Raw genomic sequence first — 21,175 nt, 5'->3', positions numbered from 1 at the left:
TTTGCTCTTGACATCCAGCACAATGTGTGGCCCGTGGGAGGAGCTCAACGCATGCTTGTTGAGTTGAATTACAGGCAAATGAAAGTGGCCGGCACCTAAACCTGTTCCCTGCTCCATCCAAATGAATGAAGTTGAAGGTGGCAGAACTCAGGACCTGTGCAGTGTCCTCAGATGGCCACCAGGTGGCAGTGTCACCCCATGGGGCCCTCACCTCCTGTCTGCTCCCTAGGAGACTGAATTATCTGGACACTAGTTTGGGGATTGCCTCTGCAAAGTCAGGCTGCAGTTGGTGGTCCGAGATTGACAAATCCCGGCCTCCACCCTCGTCTACACGCTGCGTGGTGTCGTGGAGAAGGCTCGGGCTTTGGAAACCTCCAGGCCTGGATTCCGCCCTGGCTTTGCCTTTCCCCAGGAACTCAGCCCTGCACACACTGCTCCTCTGAGTCTGTTTCCTCGTCCCGTAAAATGGCAATTGTTGTACAGGTAGAAAAGGCCCAGCATCATGGACCAGAGCATAAATGAACGTAGTTTTACTGTTGGCAGTTCCTGTGTTTGCCTTTCACTGCCCTCTGTGAAATCTGGCTCACACCTGGCCGTCGGATCTTACTTACCGAGCGTCATGCACGCTCCAGCAGGTCTCTCAGCCCTGCCTGTTGTGCCCCCCACCCCCCAACTCCAGCTCCACTCCCTGGCAGTCAGTGCCCCGATTCCCGCCGTGTTCCCTGCCTGGACGCCTTCTCTTCTGTCATTTCCCTCTCAGCCTGACCGTCCCCCGTGCACTCCGCCTCTCTAACTGTACTGTAGTGGCTCATCTTGACTCCCCATGGAGATGTAAGTCTGTCAGGGTTTGTGTCTTAATTATTTTGACATCTGTGCCGTGCCCTTAGCAGACATTCTGTAATGAAAGTGACAATTGCTGTCATGGAGCACGTGCCCCACACGCTGCTAGGCGCTTTGCAGAATTGTTTCGTTTAATCCTCACAACAAATCTATCCCCATTTTACAAAGGGATATATCAAATGCTTTGGCTCTGAGCAACAAAAAATTCTACTAAAAGCAGTTTAAATAGTAAGGAAGGATCATTATCTTACTAAAAAGAGGTCATGAAGGATGCTTGATCCAGGTAGTTGCCACCTCTCCTGGTTGCATTGGTTTATCTTCCTAGGCAGGTCCCCCTTATGGTGCCCTATGCCGGAGAGATGATGCAGGGTCCTTGTGCTCCTTTAAGAGGGCTCTCAGCAGACTTCCTACCAAGTCCTTGGCCAGTGTTGGGTCTTCGGCTTGTTCCCAAGCTAGTCACTAATAAAGGCCTGGAATTAATGAGGCTGGCTTGAACTAGTCAAGATTCAGCCCCTGAGGCTGGTGAGGGATCCAGGCTCCTTTAATGCCCTTGGCCACCTGGTCCATGCAAGAGGAAGGGACGTGAGCATGGCCTGTGAGTTAAGTAACTTGCTCAAGGTTGCAAACCTGGTAAGAACTGGGATTCAAAACACATCGGGCTGACTCCCGAGGCTAAGTGTTGGTTGAATGAAGTAAACCTCAGAGAGAGAAAGAATGTTGCTCTGGATTTGGTGTGCTGGGTTTGAGGGATGTTGGCAGTAACTTTTCTTGTTGATTCTGGAATCTCTCCTCTCTCTAGGCCCCTTTTCATTGTTGTATTGGTGTTCCTCAGTCTTTCTTTCTCTCCATGCCTCCTTTACCCCTTGTCTTCCAGTGCCCAACTGCTGCCTGCCTTCTTAGAATAGACTTCATGCCCTTAGCTGGGGAAGGGCCCAGCTGGACAGAATGGGCAAGGGCTGATCTCAGTGTAGCTGTCAAGGCCCCATGAGAGGTCATCTTGAGTTTCTTTTAGAGCAGATCAGGGAGCTGCAAAGCTCTAAATCAGGATTTAGGAGGAGGAGAGGCCAGGGAAAATGCCAGGGGGCTGTTGGAGGACCAGCGGTCGTGGGGACGGGTAGTGTATCAGTGGGGATGTCCGTGGGTGCGTGGGCCAGGGCCTCGGGTTAGGCCCGTGGGGCAGTGGCCAGCGGTCCCCCTGCAGAGACAGCACAGGTACACAGGAGGCTGTTTGCCTTGTAGATGCTTCAGGACTGCCCCAAGGCCCGCCGTGAGGTAGAGCTGCACTGGCGGGCCTCGCAGTGCCCTCACATCGTGCGCATCGTGGATGTCTATGAGAATCTGTATGCGGGGAGGAAGTGCCTGCTGATCGTCATGGAGTGGTGAGCAACCCCGCCTGTTCTGTTCCTGACCCAGCCTGTCCCCACTCCATGCTCAGACCCCTACCTTCTGAGGACTGCCCGGGCCTGGACTGAAGCTTCAAGTGTCAATGCTTGATTCTTCTGGGCGCAGTGGAGAGGGGTGGCGGGATGCCGTGCTCGCCAGATCTCACTGTGGCTTTGTTTCAGTTTGGATGGTGGAGAACTCTTTAGCCGAATCCAGGACCGAGGAGACCAAGCCTTCACAGAAAGAGGTAGAAAGGGTCTGTTGTGGGGACGGGCCTTGGGCAGGCAGGGCAGCGGATGTCTGAAGGGGTCCCTCTACAATGCTTGCTCCCTGTGAAAGATGCTGAGGCCTGCTGCCTCCTCCATCTCGCTGCCAGGGCTGTCATCCTCAGCCGAGCCAGGGAGCCCCTTGTTTCTTGGTTCCCGGGGTGGGTGGTGGATATAGGGAGCCTTAGGCTGCATGGCGTGGGAGCTGGTATATCGGGTTTTCAAACCTAATGACACATCTTGTGACTTTCTTCCCCACTCCTACCTCTCTTCTCTACAGAAGCATCAGAAATCATGAAGAGCATTGGGGAGGCCATCCAGTATTTGCACTCAATCAACATTGCTCATCGGGATGTCAAGGTGCCAGCTGTTTACTACTACCCCCCACCAACCACAGGTGCTGCAGAAGGCTGAGGGGCGGGGTCATGGCCACCCTAGGAGGGGTTGCTGGAGTTGTTCTGCATCCTTGCCACCTGGTTCCTGAGGCAGCATGGGGCAGGGTGCCATTCTCTGCCCCACAGGGCCTGCCCTCTGGGCACACCACCAAACCCAGGAGTGAAGCCTTCTGTGGCCGCACTCAGCCCTGTGGTCCTCCTCAGTCAGCACCTCTCTGTCGCACCTTTGGTTTCCATGTCCCCTGTGGTGTTTGTTGCTGGTTCTCTGCGTTCGTCTCTTGTCTCCAAGCACTCTGTAAGCTCTCCGAAGGCAGGGAGCTGGTCATATATAGCTGATGTTCCTCACGGTGTGCAGACCATAGGTGCTGGACAAGTGATTGTTGAATGGGTGAAGGCAGGCAGGCAGGCAGGCCTCGTTACCCTTCTGATTTCTGAGAGCCTCGCAGCGTCGGCAGGGTGTTACTTCTCTGTCTCTCTTTCTGTAGCCTGAGAATCTCTTGTACACCTCCAAAAGGCCTAACGCCATTCTGAAACTCACGGATTTTGGCTTTGCCAAGGAAACCACCAGCCACAACTCTTTGACCACTCCTTGTTATACACCGTACTATGTGGGTAAGTCCAGAGGAGGCCCAGGGGCTTGTCTTTCCCCTGAGCTTTTCTCAGACCCCCTCTTGGAGGTCTCAGAGGCACAGGTCCTAGGAAAGTCATGTCCTCTGGCCCTTTCTGGGCTGGTTCTGATGCAACCTGACCAGAAATGGGGCTCGTCAGAGTTGAACTGGGATTGCGGCATTATAGGAAATTACCTGCCTGAGATCATGGCAGGATTTCCTGCACACGTGCACTTTCCTAAGAGCCACCACTGTATCAGATTCCCAGTGGAGTCCGGGGCTTAGATTTGGTTCTGGAGCCTCTGCTGATTGGCGCAGAATAAATCCTCCAAACATGGTGGTCAGATTAAGTGGACACTGTGGGTCTGCAAGGCTCTTGCAGTTCAGGAGTTGTTTCATCTTACGATTCCGGGCCTAGGGCTCCAAGAGGAGGGTCTTCTGCTCTCCTCCATCCGACCTCCTCCATCTAACGCCAGGGCTGGGTGACGGCTCTTCCCCTTCCCACCCCTAGATACGGTCCCATCACGCTGGTGAAGGGTCAGGTTGGGGGCGTCGTCCACAGAGAAACTGGTCGACCTCAGTGTCCTGAGGGCCAGGCCTATCGCTGTTGTCCTTTGGTTTGCAGCTCCAGAGGTGCTGGGCCCAGAGAAGTATGACAAGTCCTGTGACATGTGGTCCTTGGGTGTCATCATGTACATCCTGTGAGTGTGCCGGGGAGGGACGGGAAGGGAGCCACCAGGGCTGGGCTGGGCTGGGCTGGGGTGGGAGGTGGCCTGTACTTCTCCAGGACAAGAGGAAGAGGCAAAGTTTAGCATTGCCCTCTGGATGGGGGATTCCCTGGGAATCCCCTGCTCACAATGCCCTAGCTAAGTGGTGGGTACAAACTAGCTACTGGGCAGGAAAATGTGTCGTTTAGACACTTGGTAGATTGGATTCCTGGGCCCTGTCCTTGACTTTGTGTATGGTGCCTGAATCAACAAGTCCCAATTTCTCTGTGACCTGGACAAGAAGAAGCCTGTTTCTCACTCTGTTCCTGGTGCAGGGCCCCCAAATAACACCAGCTCTGTCCCTCTCTTCCTGCTTCCTCTCGGCTCAGGCTGTGTGGGTATCCCCCCTTCTATTCCAACCATGGCCTTGCCATCTCTCCGGGCATGAAGAGTCGCATCCGGATGGGCCAGTATGAGTTTCCCAACCCGGAATGGTCAGAAGTATCAGAGGAAGGTAATGAGCCCACATGAGCACGCGCGTGTGTGTGTGTGGACGCATGTGTCCCTGTGGGCATCCGTCTCACGTGGGAGATGTACTGTGCCTACATCTGCTGGGTATGTCCTGCCTGTGTGAAGGGCCTGCTGCAGGCCCAGGGGCATGAGGCTGTGTAGGGCCTACCAAGTGGTATAGCCATAATGGTCCTCAGGGCCAGCTCCTTAGGCAATCTGCCCCCGTGTGACCCCCGTTGGAACCCGGCTTCTCCCGGAATACTGTGGGAGGGAACAGGAGAGGAGAGCGGCCCCTGAGCTGTCTCTGTCCCCTGCCCCACCCCCACAGTGAAGATGCTCATCCGGAACCTGCTGAAAACAGAGCCCACTCAGAGAATGACCATCACGGAGTTCATGAACCACCCCTGGATCATGGTAAGCCTGGCGGGCTGGAGAGACCCGGCTCCGTGGGACTATCCCTCAGGACAAGGGCTTAGCCAGGGCTCTGCCCAGCCCCAGGCTTCACTTGGACCCCTTTTCTCTCCCCTCAGCAATCCACGAAGGTCCCTCAAACCCCACTGCACACCAGCCGGGTCCTGAAGGAGGACAAGGAGCGGTGGGAGGATGTCAAGGTGAGGGGAGCCCCTGGCACGGAGGGCTCGGGGAGGCAGCTCACGGGGCCGCCCAGCTGTGCGTGGTGCTGGCCGGGAGGGTTTGCTGCTGCATCCTCTCCCACAGGGGACGTCTGTTACACAGGAACGGCGACTCTGAGCCCCTTTCCGACCAGGTTGTGGGCGGAGGATTCTGTGTTCCTGTCTAAACTCGGCCATGGCTGTTTCCTACCATCCCTCTACTCCCTGGGTCTCTAGAGGGGCCTGAAAGGCCACCTGGTGCCACCTCCTCATATGGCAGATGAGGAAACCGAGGCTCAGAGAGGAGGAGTGACCTGTTCAAGGTCACGCAGGTAGCGACTGGCTGGGGCCGCCAGAACCCAGGTCTCCTGCCTCCTGGCCCAGTGCTCTTGCTGCCTTCCTGTGGGGTGGCTGGAGGCCCTCGGAGAGCGGCGGTGGTGCCTTTGGGCCGGCCCGAGGCTGCCCTCAGCCCTGGACCCACTGACCAGCCTGTCCTCCTCTCTCTGCTCCATTCTCCTCCCCTTGTCCTGCCCGCATTTGTGGCTCTTGTCTCACGTCTCTCTCGGTGCCACCGCCCCGCCCCCAGGAGGAGATGACCAGTGCCTTGGCCACAATGCGTGTGGACTACGAGCAGATCAAGATAAAAAAGATTGAAGATGCGTCCAACCCACTGCTTCTGAAGAGGCGGAAGAAAGCTCGGGCCCTGGAGGCCGCGGCCCTCGCTCACTGAGCCGCTGAGCCGTCCTGCTCCGCTGGAGGACAAGCAATAACTCTTGACCTGAATATGTTTTTTAAATGAAGAGACACAGAACTGTCCACTTCCACCTCCTCTACTCCTTGGCTGCATGGAGCCTGGAACCTCATCAGTGGCTGAATTCTGCCTTTGGTTCTGGCCACCCCAGAGAGGGAGAGGCTGGCTGGTGGGAGGGCGTGGAGAGAAGGGAGCATGATGCTCTTGAACCTGTGCTCATTTTGCAATTTTATCAGTAATTTGACTTAGAATTTCTATGAAACTTCTTTTATCGTTCTTTCCCCCACCTCTCCTCCTCTCCCGCAAGCCCTTTCCTCTTGGAACACTGCAAGGGTTTGGGGTTTGTCAAAGGGTATTTGTGGAAGCTGTTAAAGGGAGCGTCCCTGTGTTGTCCCATCTGCCCTCTCTGTTTTCCCACTACAGCCTGAGGTCCCCGCTGGCTGAGGCATTCCGGGAGCTCAAGGCCGTGAAGGGCTGGCGCCAGGGTGCCGCCCACCTCCTCAACTGGAGCCCTCAGACATCACCAGTGTGTCAGATGGATAGGAGTGAGTGTGAGTGTGTGTGTACGTATGCCCGTGCACGTGTGCTTGGATCTGTACCTGGGACTGTGCATTTGAGGGGTCAGGGGCAGGCAGGGTTGGCTGTAGATGGAGGGGGCCCTGCTATGGTTCAAGAACCTTCTCCCTCCTTGGGCTTGCCCTGCCCGTGTTGGGCCTGCCAAAGTGCCTGGGAAGCCCGTCCAGATTCTGAGCCAGGCCCTCCATGGCCTGCCTCTGTTCGCTGGTTCCAGGGGGTGGAGAGGAGTGACTTAGGCACTGGCACAACAATCAGGAAGACTGGACCCCCCCACCCCTAGGACCCCTACTCCCTGTTTAGTGCTGGTCCGAGTCCACTGAGGCGCTGACCTACAGTAACCTCTCTACCTCCCCTTCCTCCGGTTATTAACCCATTCTTGTTTATTGTTCTTATGTTTTTAGCCATTTCTCAACAGGCCTCCTCTCAGCTCACGTCTGGGAGCCTGGCCAGTTTATAATAAGTGACACAAAGCTTCTGCATTTCAAGTGTCTCTTCTGGGCTCTGGGGGCATCGGCCAGCTGCCCCTTGTGGGCAAAGGCAGCACCACTTCTGTGGTCCTCCCGCAATCGCCATCGTGTGGCCTGTGGGTGGGTGGGGGAGTCTTCGCACCAAAGATGTCCTGACTCTGCCTCCTCCCTGCCAGCCACTTCACCCCACCCCACACAACTCAGCTTCATGTGTCCAGGCCAGTGAGGGGAGGGTGGGTTGGTGAGGGCCCCCCCAGTGTTAGTGAGGAGCAGCAGGGGCGGATGTCCTCTGTGCCTTGCTCCCTTTGGGCCAGGGGGCGGCAGTAACGCTTCAGCTTTCACCTCCCTCAGGGGCAGGGGGTACTCCTCTCTGGGTGTGGGGGAAGGGCTCCGATGCCTGTGGCGCCTCCCGCCTCTGATGGTGCGTCCAGCACTCAGATTGTTGTAAACTGTTGTTGTTTTGTATAAGCGAAATTGTCTTTACTAAACAGATTTAATAGTTGAAAGGTTTTCTTTCTCTTTCTTCCTCGGGCTCAGCTCCTCAATCCCCACCTCTCCTCTTCCCACACGTGGAGAGTGGTTTTATGTATTGGGAGGGCAGAGTCCGGGTGTCATGGGAGGGGAGAGGCGAGCGGGAGCCAGTGCCTGTCCTGTGGAGGGCCTGGCCAGGTCACGTCTGGTGTGGGGCGGGAATGCTGCTCTCCTCAGACCGGGCGCGGGCACCAACAGGGCTGGGGAGCCCATGTGCTTCTGCCAAATGCTGCATCGGGCCAAGCTGCTTCTTGGCATGTGATTCTGTGACCTGTTAGCCACGGCTGGGCTCTGGCACCCTCAGCCTGGAGGGGCCGGCTGGTGTGAGGGTCTGGGGAGAAGAGGGAGGTGGTGATTTGGTTCAAATCCTGGGAGCAAGACCAGGGGAGCAAGCTGGTGTAGTTCCTGAAAGTTCCAGGAGGGGGCGATGGGAGTCAGGCAGAAACCAAAATTCTCTACATCAGACCTGGAAGAGGCCTCAGGGTTCATGTGACCCGTTCAATTCACAGATGAAAAGACTGAGGCCCAAGGTGGGATGTTTGAGATCATACATAATGAACAGGTTTTCAGTAGAGCCTAAAGTAGGAATTGGTCTCCTGACCCCATTCCTCCCCCTCCCAGTCAGAAGGAAAAGTAGTGCATCCTAAATAATTTCTCACATGATCCTCAGAGCTGCCGGGGGTGGGGGGGGGGGAGGCAAGGCAGGATGGTTATCCCTGGTTTATGAGTGAGGAAACCGATGGAGACGGTGAAGGAATGTGCTGGAAGTCACACAGCTAATTGGTTTGGACGAGAACTCAGGATCCCAAGGCCTGGGTGTTCTCAATCCTCAGACTGGGCCTCCTGTCTGGAGGAGAGGCCTGCTATCCCCTCAGTCATCAGCCGGTCACGGCTCCACCATTCAGGCTCTGGGGCACAGGCAGGGTGGCCCTGTGGCCCCCTGACCTCTGCTTCATACCTCCTGAGTGGATTGCTGTGGTTGGTTCCTATCCTGAAACCCTATCCGTCTCTCCAGAAACCGCTGCTGAAAAGAAGCAGCATGAGGTTTTGCTTTCAGAGAAATCCAGTTATGTTGTCTGCATTTACAAAGGTTCAGAAGTGATAAGAACCTGGGTAAGAGGTTGGGGTGGGAGGGGAGAGGGAAGTTGTCAGTGGTCCGCTGTCTTTGGAGGCTGTATTAGTTTTCTCTTGCTGCCATAATACGTTTTGTGGCTTAAAACAGCACAAATTTAACATCTTACAGTTCTATAGGTTAGAATTCTGATAGGGTCTCACTGGCTAAAATGAAGGTCTCAGCAGAGCTGTATTCCTTTTTGGAGGCTCTAGGAGATTCCACTGCCTTGCCTTTTCCAACTTCTAGAAAGTGGCCCTCTTCCTCCATCTTCAAAGCCAGGACATGGCGTGTCTCTGATCCTTCCTCTCTTGTCACATCCCTCTGACCTGGCCAGGAAGGAAGGAGTATGCTGTTAAGGACCCATGTGATTAGATGGGGCCTAGCTAGATGACCCAGGAGGTCCTTCACTGTAAGCCCATCTGCAGAGTCCCTTTTGCCATGTAAGGGAACATGTTCACGGGTCCAGGGATTGGGGTGTGGGCATCGTTGGGCCACTGCTCTGCCGCTGAGGTCTGTCCCTCGGCCTTCTCATCAGCTTGCCCCACGTGTTGACACTGGTGTTTTGCTTCGTCCTCTGTCTGGGTCAGCCCAGCTCAGAGTGCCTTTGCGGCCAGGGAGGATCCGGCCTGGAGTTGGCTTTCAGGGAAGATGGCTGGGGTGAAGGGCCAGGAGGGCCCAGCTTGGTGAGCAGTTCTTGCCAGGCCTTTCCACTCTTCCCCATGCCCCTGACCTTCCATGCTGGCATGGCCCTGTGATTCCCTGTCTCAAGGGAGAATTTAACCTCCTTCTGCTAAACTCCCAGATGGGCTGGTGATGGAACTTTTGTACCTAAAGGCAGATGCTAGCTTGCATGGGTGCAAGAGGTGACAGGATGTGATTCTTGAACGCCCGCAAGCGGTGTGAGATGTAAAGAGTGCTTACGGGCACCTACTAAGCACCGATACTGTGCTGGGTTATCCCCTTGGTCTCTTCACCGTCATAAAAGCCCTCTGGGTAGTCAGTCTAGTCTCCAGTTGCTTCCTAGGAGGAAACTTGGCCTCAGAGAAATAAAATGACTCTCCCAAGGCCTGACAACTAAGCAGAGGCGAGTCTGACCTGCTCTCTGCCTTCCAAGTTTGGAGCTCCTTAAAAAAAAAACCACCAAAGTCCTCTTGATAAGGAAGCGGGGGGGGGGGGGGGAGCCAAGAGGGGAGACAAGCTGGATTCCCATGCGCTGAGTAGAGCTGAGTTTCCTTTTCTGTGAAATGGGGGTGACAGTCCTGTGCCCTGTAGCTATTGTGAGGAGTTCAATAGATCATGGATTTAAATGCCTTGTAAGATGCTAGGTGCCAGGTGGCCTTTATTGCTATCAGAGTCCCACCCCATGGTGGGCTGCCCTGCCAGGAGGGCACAGGGAGACCCGGGTGTGGAGGGGGGGGTCAGTGGTCTAGGCTGGGTGCCGGCTCCTGCCCTCAGCTTGAGGGTGTGTCTCTGTGCCCTGGGGTGAGGAGGCAGTTGGGTTGGTAAACAATAACAGTAAATTTGGGGTTTTCGTTTGACTGGGTTGGAGACAGGAAATGCAGGAAATGCGGAGGGCTGTGAACGACGAGTGGGTAGAGTGGGTAGGTCAGACCTGCTCAAGGTGTGAAGGAAATTCAGTTATTCAAGGGAGGAGGGTGGGGTTGGTGAGGCTGGGGAAAGTGGCTGTCGCACCCCCGGGGAATGTAAACAAACCTGTGTGCACTCTCCAGGTGGCCAGAGTGGGGGTGGAGGCGGCTTTGGGGGGCAGCCTCTGCACCTTCAGCCCCGGAACACAGCCCCTTCCTGGCTCCGTCTCTTGAAGCCCACATTTAGGGGCTCCAGCCACCCCAGGGGAGTGTGGAGTAGCCACTCTTTGCAAGGGACAGAAGGCTCCAGCTCTGGCGGGCCTTTTGGTGGATTCGTCTATGTCTCCTTGCACTCATGAGACCACCCCACGTACTAACTCACCGAATACCCAGGCACTTAGTACACGCATCATGGCTTTGGGAAAAACCAAGTGTAAGACCCAGTGCCTAGTTAGCGAGATAGAAAATGCTCTGCAACCGTGAGAGGCCGTGTCTTTCCTCCTTCTGCGTCCACAGGCCTGGGCGTGTACATTGTGGTCTGAATTGATCCATTGGGAACTGCTGCAGATGGTGAGCATGGTGAGCGTGTGTCGTGCAAGCCCAGGTGCCTGAGGGCAGCTGCTTAGGGCCCTAGAGGTTTTGAGACTGGACTGATGAGTGAGGCCAGAAGATCCTGGACCCTGGATCCTTGTTGGACGAACCCTCCTGTCCATCCTTGCTGGGGCTGATGTCGGTCCTCCCCCATGCAAGCATGTGAGGAGTAGGCGGCCAGGCCGGGACTGTGAGAGGTGGGAAGCACTATTCAGGGTGTGCAACGATAGGCCCTCACTTAGTGCTTTGGCCTCCTTCTCCCCAGCTGCTCTTTAAGACTTTCAGCCCCTCTCTAAGAATAAAAATGCCACGTTTGGATTCGGCTCATCTTGAGCACCCACTCTGCAGTGCCCAGTGCTCGGGCTCTGGGGAGACACAGAGGGAAAAGAAGGGAGTGTAGCCCTCCTGGGGCTCCGTCTGGAGGAGTAGCCAGACATTAACATGACAGAAGGTGGGGAGGACCAGGGCTTTCATAAAGCAGGGATGGAGCAGATATGGAGGGTGGGGCTATTCTGGCAGAGATCAGGAGCGCCTCCTGAGGAGCCTTGGAGCTGGCTCTCAAGGGCAATTTTGATGGGAGAAAATGAGGGAACAGCATGGTGGAGATTTCCCAACAGATTTCTGCATGGTTTCTGCAAGAGCCAGATGGTTTCTTTGAGTCTAGGTTCACCCTTCTGTCTCTGGTCTGAACTGCTGTCTGCTCATCGCTTCAGCTGGACCTTCGACCCCATTGGTCTGTCCATGGGAAACCTGATTTACCCCCAGTGGGGGCCTCCTCGGTGTTTTCTGTCCATTTTCTTGTCACCCCCTCCAACATGGATTCCCCTTGTTCACCGTGCTTGCTTCCCCACAACCAAAATTTGGGAACATGGCCTGACAGGGATTATTCCCCACCCCCCCCATTTTCAATTCATTCGTCTTTTTTTTTTGCTGAGGAAGATCAGCCCTGGGTTAGCATCCGTGCCCATCTTCCTCTATATGGGATGCCGCCACAGCATGGCTTGATAAGCGGTGCGTAGGTCTGCGCCCGAGATCTGAACCTGCGAACCCCGGGCCGCCAGAAGCGGAGCGCGCACACTTAACCACTACGCCACCTGGCAGGAACCCCCCCGCCATTCATTTTTAAAGAAGCCTTACAAAGTTATACCTTAAACTGAGATCATTTTTAGTTATACAGTTTGGAAATCATTATAGAACAGTCTCACATTGCGTGAAATTGAAAGGCATCGTCCTGGAAAGTTGGGGTGAATGGTTGTTAAGGGCCTCCCTGCTCCTCTCCCCTGTGAGTGTCGCTGAAAAGCCATAGCTCTTTGCCGGTGTTTCTTACCCCTACTCGTCACAGTCCTCACACCGCTCGTCAATATGTTCAACGTGAAGCCCTTAGGAGCTTCCCTGTATGAAGTACAAATTTTAATGTATTTAAGCTTCCACACTCTGTATTTTTCACACACCGACATCTCAGACCTGGGGTTACCTTGGAATGTACATCCACCCTCTGGAGGGAAGAATTCTTGCTCTGAAGGGAAGTGACTACCCAGAGCCTCTGGCCAGGAAGTCTTGGCTGTCAAGCCTGCAGTACCTCAGGTGGGGCTGCTGCTGAGGGGCACGGAACCTGGATGTGGTAAGTCATTTTTAGGGGCCAGGGCTGCCACGCAAATGTACTCGTTTGCATGACTTTCTTGCTCTAAGGGACAGTCAAGTTTCCTACCCCATCTGACACCCCTGCCAGGATTTGCAAGTGAAATATCGGACTGGCTTTCCCCCTTTGCCATCCCCCTCCCTTCATGAGTCGTCTCCTCCTCCCTGGGTTTTGTTTCTGTTCCTCAGGCCCTGTGTGACCAAATACTGGTCTTAACCTCTCTGATCCTAGGGCAGCAGTGTTCCTGGGGCCCTGAAGTGCAAAGTTGTCCGCAAAGGTTATGCAAATGAGCCCCGGTCAGGGTGGCTCTGGCCCAGGCCAGGCCGGTCTGGAGTTCAGGCGCTGCTGTCTGAAGCCATGTGAAACGTGATCTCGGTCCTTCCTCAGTCCTGGCAGCTGCGGGTGTCTTGTTCCTCAAATAGCTAGAGCCTGCGGGACTGTGAGGAACGAGCTGAGTACTCCCTGCCCTCACCCTCTGGTTAGGAGACCTGTGGTTCTGAATTCACCAGTCAGAGGTTTATTTTTCAAAGAAACCACGATCTCCTCTGAGTCTGAGACCAAGACCTTGGTTGGCTGTGAGTGGAGCCTGTGGTGCAGGCAGATCTCTGGTGTTCGTAGTAAGACCTAGAGGAGCCTGGGGTTTTCTGGCACTCAGCCGTCTCCTTTTCTGCTCAGAAACCTGTGCTGAGGAAATGGTCCTCATGGTGAGACTCTAACCGCTAACCCCACCCCAGTGGGGACGAGGGCAGGAGGCGAAGGGCAGGCCATTCTCTGAGCCGGGCGGCGAGGAAGAGGGTAGACGAGAAATCCAGTCTGACCTGCTTGTTCCAGGTCCTGAAAATGGCAGCGGACACAGTGTGGGTGCTCAGTACCCGTTGGATGGACAAGTGCATCAAAAGAACAGTGAACACGTGTGATTTCAGTAACTCAGACATCAAGGAAGTTAGATACAGGGCCGGCCCCGTGGCTTAGCGGTTGGGTGCGCACGCTCCACTACTGGCGGCCCGGGTTCGGATCCCAGGTGCGCACCAACGCACTGCTTCTCCGGCCATGCTGAGGCCGCGTCCCACATACAGCAACTAGAAGGATGTGCAGCTATGACATACGACTATCTACTGGGGCTTTGGGGGAGGGGGGAAGTTAGATACATGTATCATTACATACACATACAGAGTGTCGCCAGCTGCCTCTCCAGAAATAACTTCTTTTAAAGTGGGATTTTATTTTGATTTTATCCAGCCTTGCAAAAAATTTCTGTTAATTTTTCCACATACATGTATGCTTATAAACACAGGTGAGGAATTTGTTTGAAGGTTTTAAAGTATAAATGGATTCGTTGGGCATATTCTGCAACTTGCTTTTTAAAAAAATTGTGGTGAAGTACACATGACATCAAGTTTCACCATCTTAACCATTTTTAAGTATAGAGTTCATTAGTGTTAAGTATATTCACATTGTTGTGCAACCAATCTCCAGAACTTTTTCATACCCGTGCAACTTGCTTTTTTAGTTTAGCATGTCTTAGCATCCATGACTGAACTCGTAGAACCAGCGTGCTCTTTTTTACAGCTACAGAGTATTCTGTAGTATGGATGTGCCATAATTTAACTGTCTGCTATTGAAGCGCATTTTGTTTGTTTCCGTTTTTTTTACTATTAGTATAAATTCTGCAAACATCATGTACGATATCTTTGGGCACATGGGTAGGGATTTCTGTGGGATAGATTACTAGAAGTGAAATAGCTAGATCAGAGTGTATATACATTGTAGGTTTTGGTAGGCACTGCCAAAAAGCCAGTATCAATTTATGAATGAATGCGCTTTGCATATTGCTTTCTGAATGAGAGGTCCATGAAACCATTTCTGTCAGCAGGGGGGCAATCCGAAGACTGGATAAGTCAGCTGAGACGAAGAGGGCGTCTGAAGCACTTCTCAAAACTGATGGATGGATACCCTTGGCCACATCGTGGGCGACTGGAAAAATCAGATCTAGAGGGAACAAGGGGATTCCTTCCTCTCCCCACATCAGCGGCTCTGTTCACCCAATTATGGGTATTTGCATATATTTTGGGTGTGTAGGCAGAACGGCTCAAAGACAAATCTGGGGTTCAGCCTTGTTCAGCTTCCTACTGGTGTTTGATCTCAAGCAGGTTACCTGACCTGCTTCTCAGATTGGGGAGTGAGTGCCCCTGGGAGGAACACCAAGGAGATGAGGTGTGCAGGTGCCTGACCTCAGGCGACTGCAGGAGCTGTGAGACGCTTCCCAGAGTGCCAAGCCGGGAGGTTAGGGGAGGGATCTCCCTTGGTGAGAGAAAGGCGCGTGGTGGAGGAAGTGGCTTTGGCTCAGAGTCCTAGGTGTTGTGGGGGACACAGGAGACTTGCAAGCACTTTTTCTTACTATTCAGGAGCTCAACCGCATTACCCCAAGAACCCTTGATGGGACACTGATTGTATGCCAGCCCTCTGCTGATTACTGAGTCTGAGGAATCAGGCTTGTGATGTGGTGGTCAATAGCTCAGATGCACCCTGCACAAGAGAAAGCTTTGGAGTTACAGTACACTGGGTTCAAACCATGGGCAGGTGACTTGACCTCCTGAGCCTCAGTTTATCAACCAGTACAATGGGGATAATAATTGTGGCACCCCATAATAATTAATAATAATATTTATAGTAATAATTACTAATTATGAGAATGTTCCTCATAGACCTCCAATTACTGTGTCATCATCCAAGGGCCCCAGCTGCTGTGCTCTGAAATCCATTGCTGCATCTGGGTTGAAGCCAGGCTTCTCTCTGCCTGCTCCAGCAGGGCTTGGGCACAGCAGGGATGCTAAGGCACGTGGTTCCTGGGGGAGCCAGGACTCAGTGACTACTGACTTTGGCCCGAGGGCTCCTGGGCGACTCTTCGGAACCTTCCTTAGGCTGCACAGTAGTCTAGGACGCTTGTACCCGCCCTTGTCTTCCATCCTCATTCAATGGGGTCAGACAAGGTCTGGCGACTCTCCCTGCCTACATGGCTCCCTCCGTTTTCTCTCATCAAGACATTTCCTCTAATAAAATCCTTGCACGTTCAATCCTATTCTGGCATTTGCTTCTCAGAGGACCCAGACTAACACAATAATATCACCCACCTCATAGGGCTGTTACTAGGAACAAGTGAGAAATCCTGTAAAAGCTTGAGCATAATGCCTGGCACACAGTCAGCACTCACTATTATCATTTTCACAGTGGGTAGTCTTATTGTACCAGTGTGAACAGGTTGATTTAACTAGAAAGGAGAGTTTGGGTTTAAAAATCAAGACATGCTTCCTGCTCCTTCCCTGCTTGGTTTTCTCACAAGTCTTCTGTCTCCCACTGCCCTGCCCCTCACAGGGCCCCTCACACGTGCCCTTGTGTGATGGCGATAATTGTCCCTGCGGGAGCCTGGGCTGGCCGGGTCGCTCTCTGCTGGGTGAGGGTGATGAGCACTGTGAGGCTCTGGGTGAGAAAGGAGGTTGCTGCAGGATCTGCTCCAGGGATGCTCAGGCCACTGGATTTTTGGCTTTTCAGCCCAGCAGAGAGGACCCCACCCGTGCAGGGAGAGGGACTTGCTGAGAGGCAGTGTAAGTAGCTGGGTGGGTCACTGGGGGGGGCGTTGGTAGCTGGGCAGAGTTGGAGGCCAAGGGAGGATGATGGGAAGACAGTGCACCTTCCAGTGAAACAGGGGCCGTGAGAAGTGAGAGTGAGTCACAGGGTTTCTCTCAAAACTCTCATGCACGTGGTCTCCAGAATGAGCTGAAAGAGGAGGCTGCCAGCCCCAGCTTGGCCCTGTTCTAAGAATGCGTCCCCATCCCTCCCCTCCCACAGTTGCCAGAATTAATCAGGCCCCTGACTTTGGGGTATTGTTCTCTTCTCTTGTAAGAATTTGGCAAAGAAAACCACTGGATTATATCCCAGTGAAGGAGGCTGCAGGGATCAGGGCTGGTTGGGAGGAAATGTGAGAGCAGCTGTGTCTGGTCTGGGTTTTAGAACCGGGTTCTCCCCACCAAAGAACACGTGGCGTGGGCAGTGGAGGAGAGGCTGTGTGGTGTGTGCAGGCTGGAACCCTGGCCACCTGCAGATCTGGATCACGTTCTGGCTCTTCTGCTGGCCAGTTCAAGGCCCTCACCTTCTGTAAGCCTCAATTTTCCATCAGTAAAATAGCGACAGAAGAGCATCTTCATCATAGTGTTTTTGTGAGAATTAAATAGCTAATCAGTGTATCACAGTGTAGCTAATCATTGTTACACAATTGTAACAATCTTGTGTAGTACAGGACCCTAATATTCAGTAGTTGACAGCTTACTTGGAACACCTCCCAAAGGCAAAGAGAAGGCAGTGAAAGTGCTCATAGAGGTTCAAGACCCCTCGTCAGCGGCCAAGCCACAGTGTAGGGGCCCATAGCATTCACGGACCTGAAGGGCTGGGAGGGCACAGTGTAGGGCATTGTGTGCCCCCGCCCCAGGTCCCCCAGAGGGAACGCTCCTCCTTCAGCTATCTGCACTGCTCATTTCCTTTAAGTTTTGTTCATGTGTCACTTTTTCAGTGACGCCTACCCTTATCGCACTATTTAAAACTGCAATCTTCCTCCCACCTCTGAGTCCTCACTCTGGGCACTCTCTATTCCCCTTCATGGCTTTATTTTTAGAAATCTTTTTTACTGAAGTATAATGTACCTACACAAAGTTACCCTAGTTATTTTTTTGCCCCATAGATCTGATCACCTTTAACAGTCTGTGTAACTTACTTATAATGACTGGGCTGTACGCTGCACAAAAGCAGGAACTTGTGTCTGCTTTATTCGCTGACGCATCCCCAGCACCCGGCACACAGTAGGCCCTCAAATATTTGTTGAGTGTTGGCAGGCGCCTAGTAGCATCCAGTGCTCTTCGCAGAGAATGAAGGTACACGAGATGGTGCCCCGCCTCCCTGACTTGACAGTTTCACGGAGAACACCAGGTGCTGTATGAGGAAGTGCCAAAGGGTGTGGCAGAGACAGCAGCACGTGCTCAGGCCAGGAGCCATCCCCTGAGGTCTGTGAGACCCAGGAAGGCCTCCTGGAGGAGGTTAGCTGGCACCCCAATACTCTGCGCTCTCCTGTCACTCGAGAGAGCTCCTGCTTCCCTGAGAGAGGGGAAGCCCTCCCTCTGGCAAACCCCAGCCCCTCTTGCTGCTGTCCCGTTTCCTCTTGTCCTGCCCTCCGTGGGGCCTGTGGCAGTAACCGCGCCAACCATTCCAACCCATCTTAGTCCTCAACCCGACGTCTCAGGATCGGGCAGGGGCTGCCGCAGACAGATCGCCCACGGACTTGTGCAGCCCAGGGGTGCAGGCCGAAACACTTTGCCTTTGGAGTAAGGTGAACTCTTGGAGGCACTGGGCTAGGAGTCAGGAGACCTGGATTCTGGCGGCCCCAGCCAGTTGCTACCTGCGTGACCTTCAACAGGTCACTCCTCCTCTCTGAGCCTCGGTTTCCTCATCTGCCATATGAGGAGGTGGCACCAGGTGGCCTTTCAGGCCCCTCTAGAGACCCAGGGAGTAGAGGGATGGTAGGAAACAGCCATGGCCGCGTTTAGACAGGAACACAGAATCCTCCGCCCACAACCTGGTCGGAAAGGGGCTCAGAGTCGCCGTTCCTGTGTAACAGACGTTCCCTGTGGGAGAGGATGCAGCAGCAAACCCTCCCGGCCAGCACCACGCACAGCTGGGCGGCCCCGTGAGCTGCCTCCCCGAGCCCTCCGTGCCAGGGGCTCCCCTCACCTTGACATCCTCCCACCACTCCTTGTCCTCCTTCAGGACCCGGCTGGTGTGCAGTGGGGTTTGAGGGACCTTCGTGGATTGCTGAGGGGAGAGAAAAGGGGTCCAAGTGAAGCCTGGGGCTGGGCAGAGCCCTGGCTAAGCCCTTGTCCTGAGGGATAGTCCCACGGAGCCGGGTCTCTCCAGCCCGCCAGGCTTACCATGATCCAGGGGTGGTTCATGAACTCCGTGATGGTCATTCTCTGAGTGGGCTCTGTTTTCAGCAGGTTCCGGATGAGCATCTTCACTGTGGGGGTGGGGCAGGGGACAGAGACAGCTCAGGGGCCGCTCTCCTCTCCTGTTCCCTCCCACAGTATTCCGGGAGAAGCCAGGTTCCAACGGGGGTCACACGGGGGCAGATTGCCTAAGGAGCTGGCCCTGAGGACCATTATGGCTATACCACTTGGTAGGCCCTACACAGCCTCATGCCCCTGGGCCTGCAGCAGGCCCTTCACACAGGCAGGACATACCCAGCAGATGTAGGCACAGTACATCTCCCACGTGAGACGGATGCCCACAGGGACACATGCGTCCACACACACACACACACACACACACACACGCGCGCGCGCGTGCTCATGTGGGCTCATTACCTTCCTCTGATACTTCTGACCATTCCGGGTTGGGAAACTCATACTGGCCCATCCGGATGCGACTCTTCATGCCCGGAGAGATGGCAAGGCCATGGTTGGAATAGAAGGGGGGATACCCACACAGCCTGAGCCGAGAGGAAGCAGGAAGAGAGGGACAGAGCTGGTGTTATTTGGGGGCCCTGCACCAGGAACAGAGTGAGAAACAGGCTTCTTCTTGTCCAGGTCACAGAGAAATTGGGACTTGTTGATTCAGGCACCATACACAAAGTCAAGGACAGGGCCCAGGAATCCAATCTACCAAGTGTCTAAACGACACATTTTCCTGCCCAGTAGCTAGTTTGTACCCACCACTTAGCTAGGGCATTGTGAGCAGGGGATTCCCAGGGAATCCCCCATCCAGAGGGCAATGCTAAACTTTGCCTCTTCCTCTTGTCCTGGAGAAGTACAGGCCACCTCCCACCCCAGCCCAGCCCCGGTGGCTCCCTCCCCGTCCCTTCTCGGCACACTTACAGAATGTACATGATGACACTCAAGGACCATGTCACCTGTCAGAAAGCCAACACATAGAGGATGCTCAGTAAATATCAGATGAGTAGATGGATGAAGCTAAGGACTAAAAAGATGCCCTGAGAAGTCCTTTTAATGACCTAGCTTCTGTCTAGACTCAGCAGTGACATCATTTGATGATGACATCATCATCATCGAAACAAATTTTTGGTTGTTATTTCACTTTATTTTTTTATTTCTGTTTAGTATTTTATTTTTATGCCACTTTTCCCCAAATAGAAGCTTCCAAAATTGTATTTAATGTGGTAAAACATAGCTGAATAAAAATAAATAAGAAAATCAAGGAAAAAAGAAAATAAAAATGGGAAAGGAGAGGAGTATGTGCCCCAAGAGCTCTTACCCAGGAGCCGAAGCCCTCCTATTATCCAGGCCGTGTCTGACTGCTGCTCAGATGAGCCATTCTGAGGGCAACGCTGGGCCACAGACCCACCATGGCCTACAGGGAAAGTGGGGTATCACAATTCACATGGGGTCCTAGCTCCTCTGGTTTGTCTTATATACCCCCACCCAGGCACATCAGAGAGCAGGTTGAGCAATGGACATTCTGGGGCATCCCGGAATCACACAGCCTCAGGGCTGGAGGCCTATGAAGGGATTCTGGTGTTTCTCAAAGAACACCAAATAACATTTTTCATGCTTCACCTCTATGAACCTTTTACTTAAAAATACCCCTGCCCTAGACCACTGAATAGCAACGTATATAACAAAAACCAAGGGGATGTAATTTCTTTGGGTATTGTGGTTGCAAAGAGGTAGAATTTTTTTCTGTTTTCACTGACAGAAAATATATAACAATATAATTTTTCCCAACTCTCATAACACATTTGCTATTGTTTTCATAGGTTTCTAGACTAGAGTTCCATGAACTCTGTAGCTTAAGTCACCAATCCCAGAGTTTACTCCCTCTCAGGAAGAAGTTCTGTAGCCATGTCAGAAGCCACACGCTTGTCCTCGGTGACCCTGAAGGGTGGAGTGGTGGCCCCCCTGGAGTCGTCCTGGGATGACTCGGTGGGAGGCCTTTACCATGAAGCTCAGGAGGCTTCAGCTCAGAGCCCTGACTTGCATGGACCCTTTTCTAATTTGGTATCTGTAACTTTTAATTTATTTTTTCTTAAAGACAGTCTCCAAATTATTCAAGCTTTGGGCCCCACAAAACTTAGATCCATTGCTGCTTGTGTTCCACTGCGGCAGAAAAGGCCAGCTGTACACTGAAGATTCCTGACCCCTTCGTAGTTGTTTCCGGGAAGTGACTACCCAGCCAGGGCCTACATTTTCCAGCCCCTCGGTGACTGGGTTCTAATCACTGGAATGTGGGTGGAAGGGATATACCCGCCGTCCCTGGGCCTGGCCTATTGAAACCCCCTGATGGTCCTCCATTTTCCTTATCTTCTGGCTGCGTGCTGACATCCAGGACAGCTAGGAAAGCCACGTGTCGAGGACAGCAAAGTCTAATTAGGAGTTTGACTCCATTTTTGATGTTTGCTGACAGCTTTCAAGCCCACTACTCCCCTTTCTTCTTCTGCCTTACCAAACTGATAAGAAAGCTTGAGTGTGCTCTCCTTTGGCATAGGCAAGAAGTTCAAACTATGTAATCTAAGCCTGTGCCTGGGAATCCTTTCCCAAGCCCCA

General features: G+C 53.5%; 2 protein-coding genes across 2 annotated transcripts in view; one reads left to right on the top strand and one right to left on the bottom strand.

Moving 5' to 3' along the window:
• Positions 1-7,620, top strand: part of LOC131404954 (MAP kinase-activated protein kinase 2) — a 46,256-nt gene extending 38,636 nt beyond the window's left edge. Inside the window, exons 2-10 of the mRNA XM_058540181.1 lie at positions 2,080-2,219; positions 2,406-2,470; positions 2,770-2,849; positions 3,370-3,496; positions 4,118-4,193; positions 4,589-4,713; positions 5,038-5,123; positions 5,240-5,320; positions 5,907-7,620. Coding sequence (XP_058396164.1) covers positions 2,080-2,219; positions 2,406-2,470; positions 2,770-2,849; positions 3,370-3,496; positions 4,118-4,193; positions 4,589-4,713; positions 5,038-5,123; positions 5,240-5,320; positions 5,907-6,050 — 924 coding nt within the window. The 3' untranslated portion in view covers positions 6,051-7,620. The remainder of the gene's footprint in view (positions 1-2,079; positions 2,220-2,405; positions 2,471-2,769; positions 2,850-3,369; positions 3,497-4,117; positions 4,194-4,588; positions 4,714-5,037; positions 5,124-5,239; positions 5,321-5,906) is intronic.
• Positions 7,621-18,026: 10,406 nt separating this feature from the next.
• On the bottom strand, positions 18,027-19,389 carry LOC131404952 (MAP kinase-activated protein kinase 2-like). Its single transcript, XM_058540180.1, has 3 exons — positions 18,980-19,389; positions 18,548-18,633; positions 18,027-18,431 (listed from the first exon to the last, which is right to left on the bottom strand). Exons 1-3 carry the CDS (start codon positions 19,047-19,049, stop codon positions 18,114-18,116), a joined length of 474 nt encoding a protein of 157 aa, XP_058396163.1. The 5' UTR covers positions 19,050-19,389; the 3' UTR covers positions 18,027-18,113.
• Positions 19,390-21,175: the final 1,786 nt, after the last annotated feature.

Source organism: Diceros bicornis, chromosome 4 (assembly GCF_020826845.1).
Source record: "Diceros bicornis minor isolate mBicDic1 chromosome 4, mDicBic1.mat.cur, whole genome shotgun sequence".
Taxonomy (NCBI): domain Eukaryota; kingdom Metazoa; phylum Chordata; class Mammalia; order Perissodactyla; family Rhinocerotidae; genus Diceros; species Diceros bicornis.
This window is presented reverse-complemented; position numbering and strand designations above follow the sequence as displayed.

Coding starts and splice junctions, on each gene's coding strand:
- LOC131404952 (XM_058540180.1), bottom strand. CDS start 19,049: ATGAAGAGTCGCATCCGGATGGGCCAGTATGAGTTTCCCAACCCGGAA. Junction 18,634..18,979: donor GTCAGAAGTATCAGAGGAAG/GTAATGAGCCCA, acceptor CCACCCCCACAG/TGAAGATGCTCATCCGGAAC. Junction 18,432..18,547: donor TGAACCACCCCTGGATCATG/GTAAGCCTGGCG, acceptor CTCTCCCCTCAG/CAATCCACGAAGGTCCCTCA.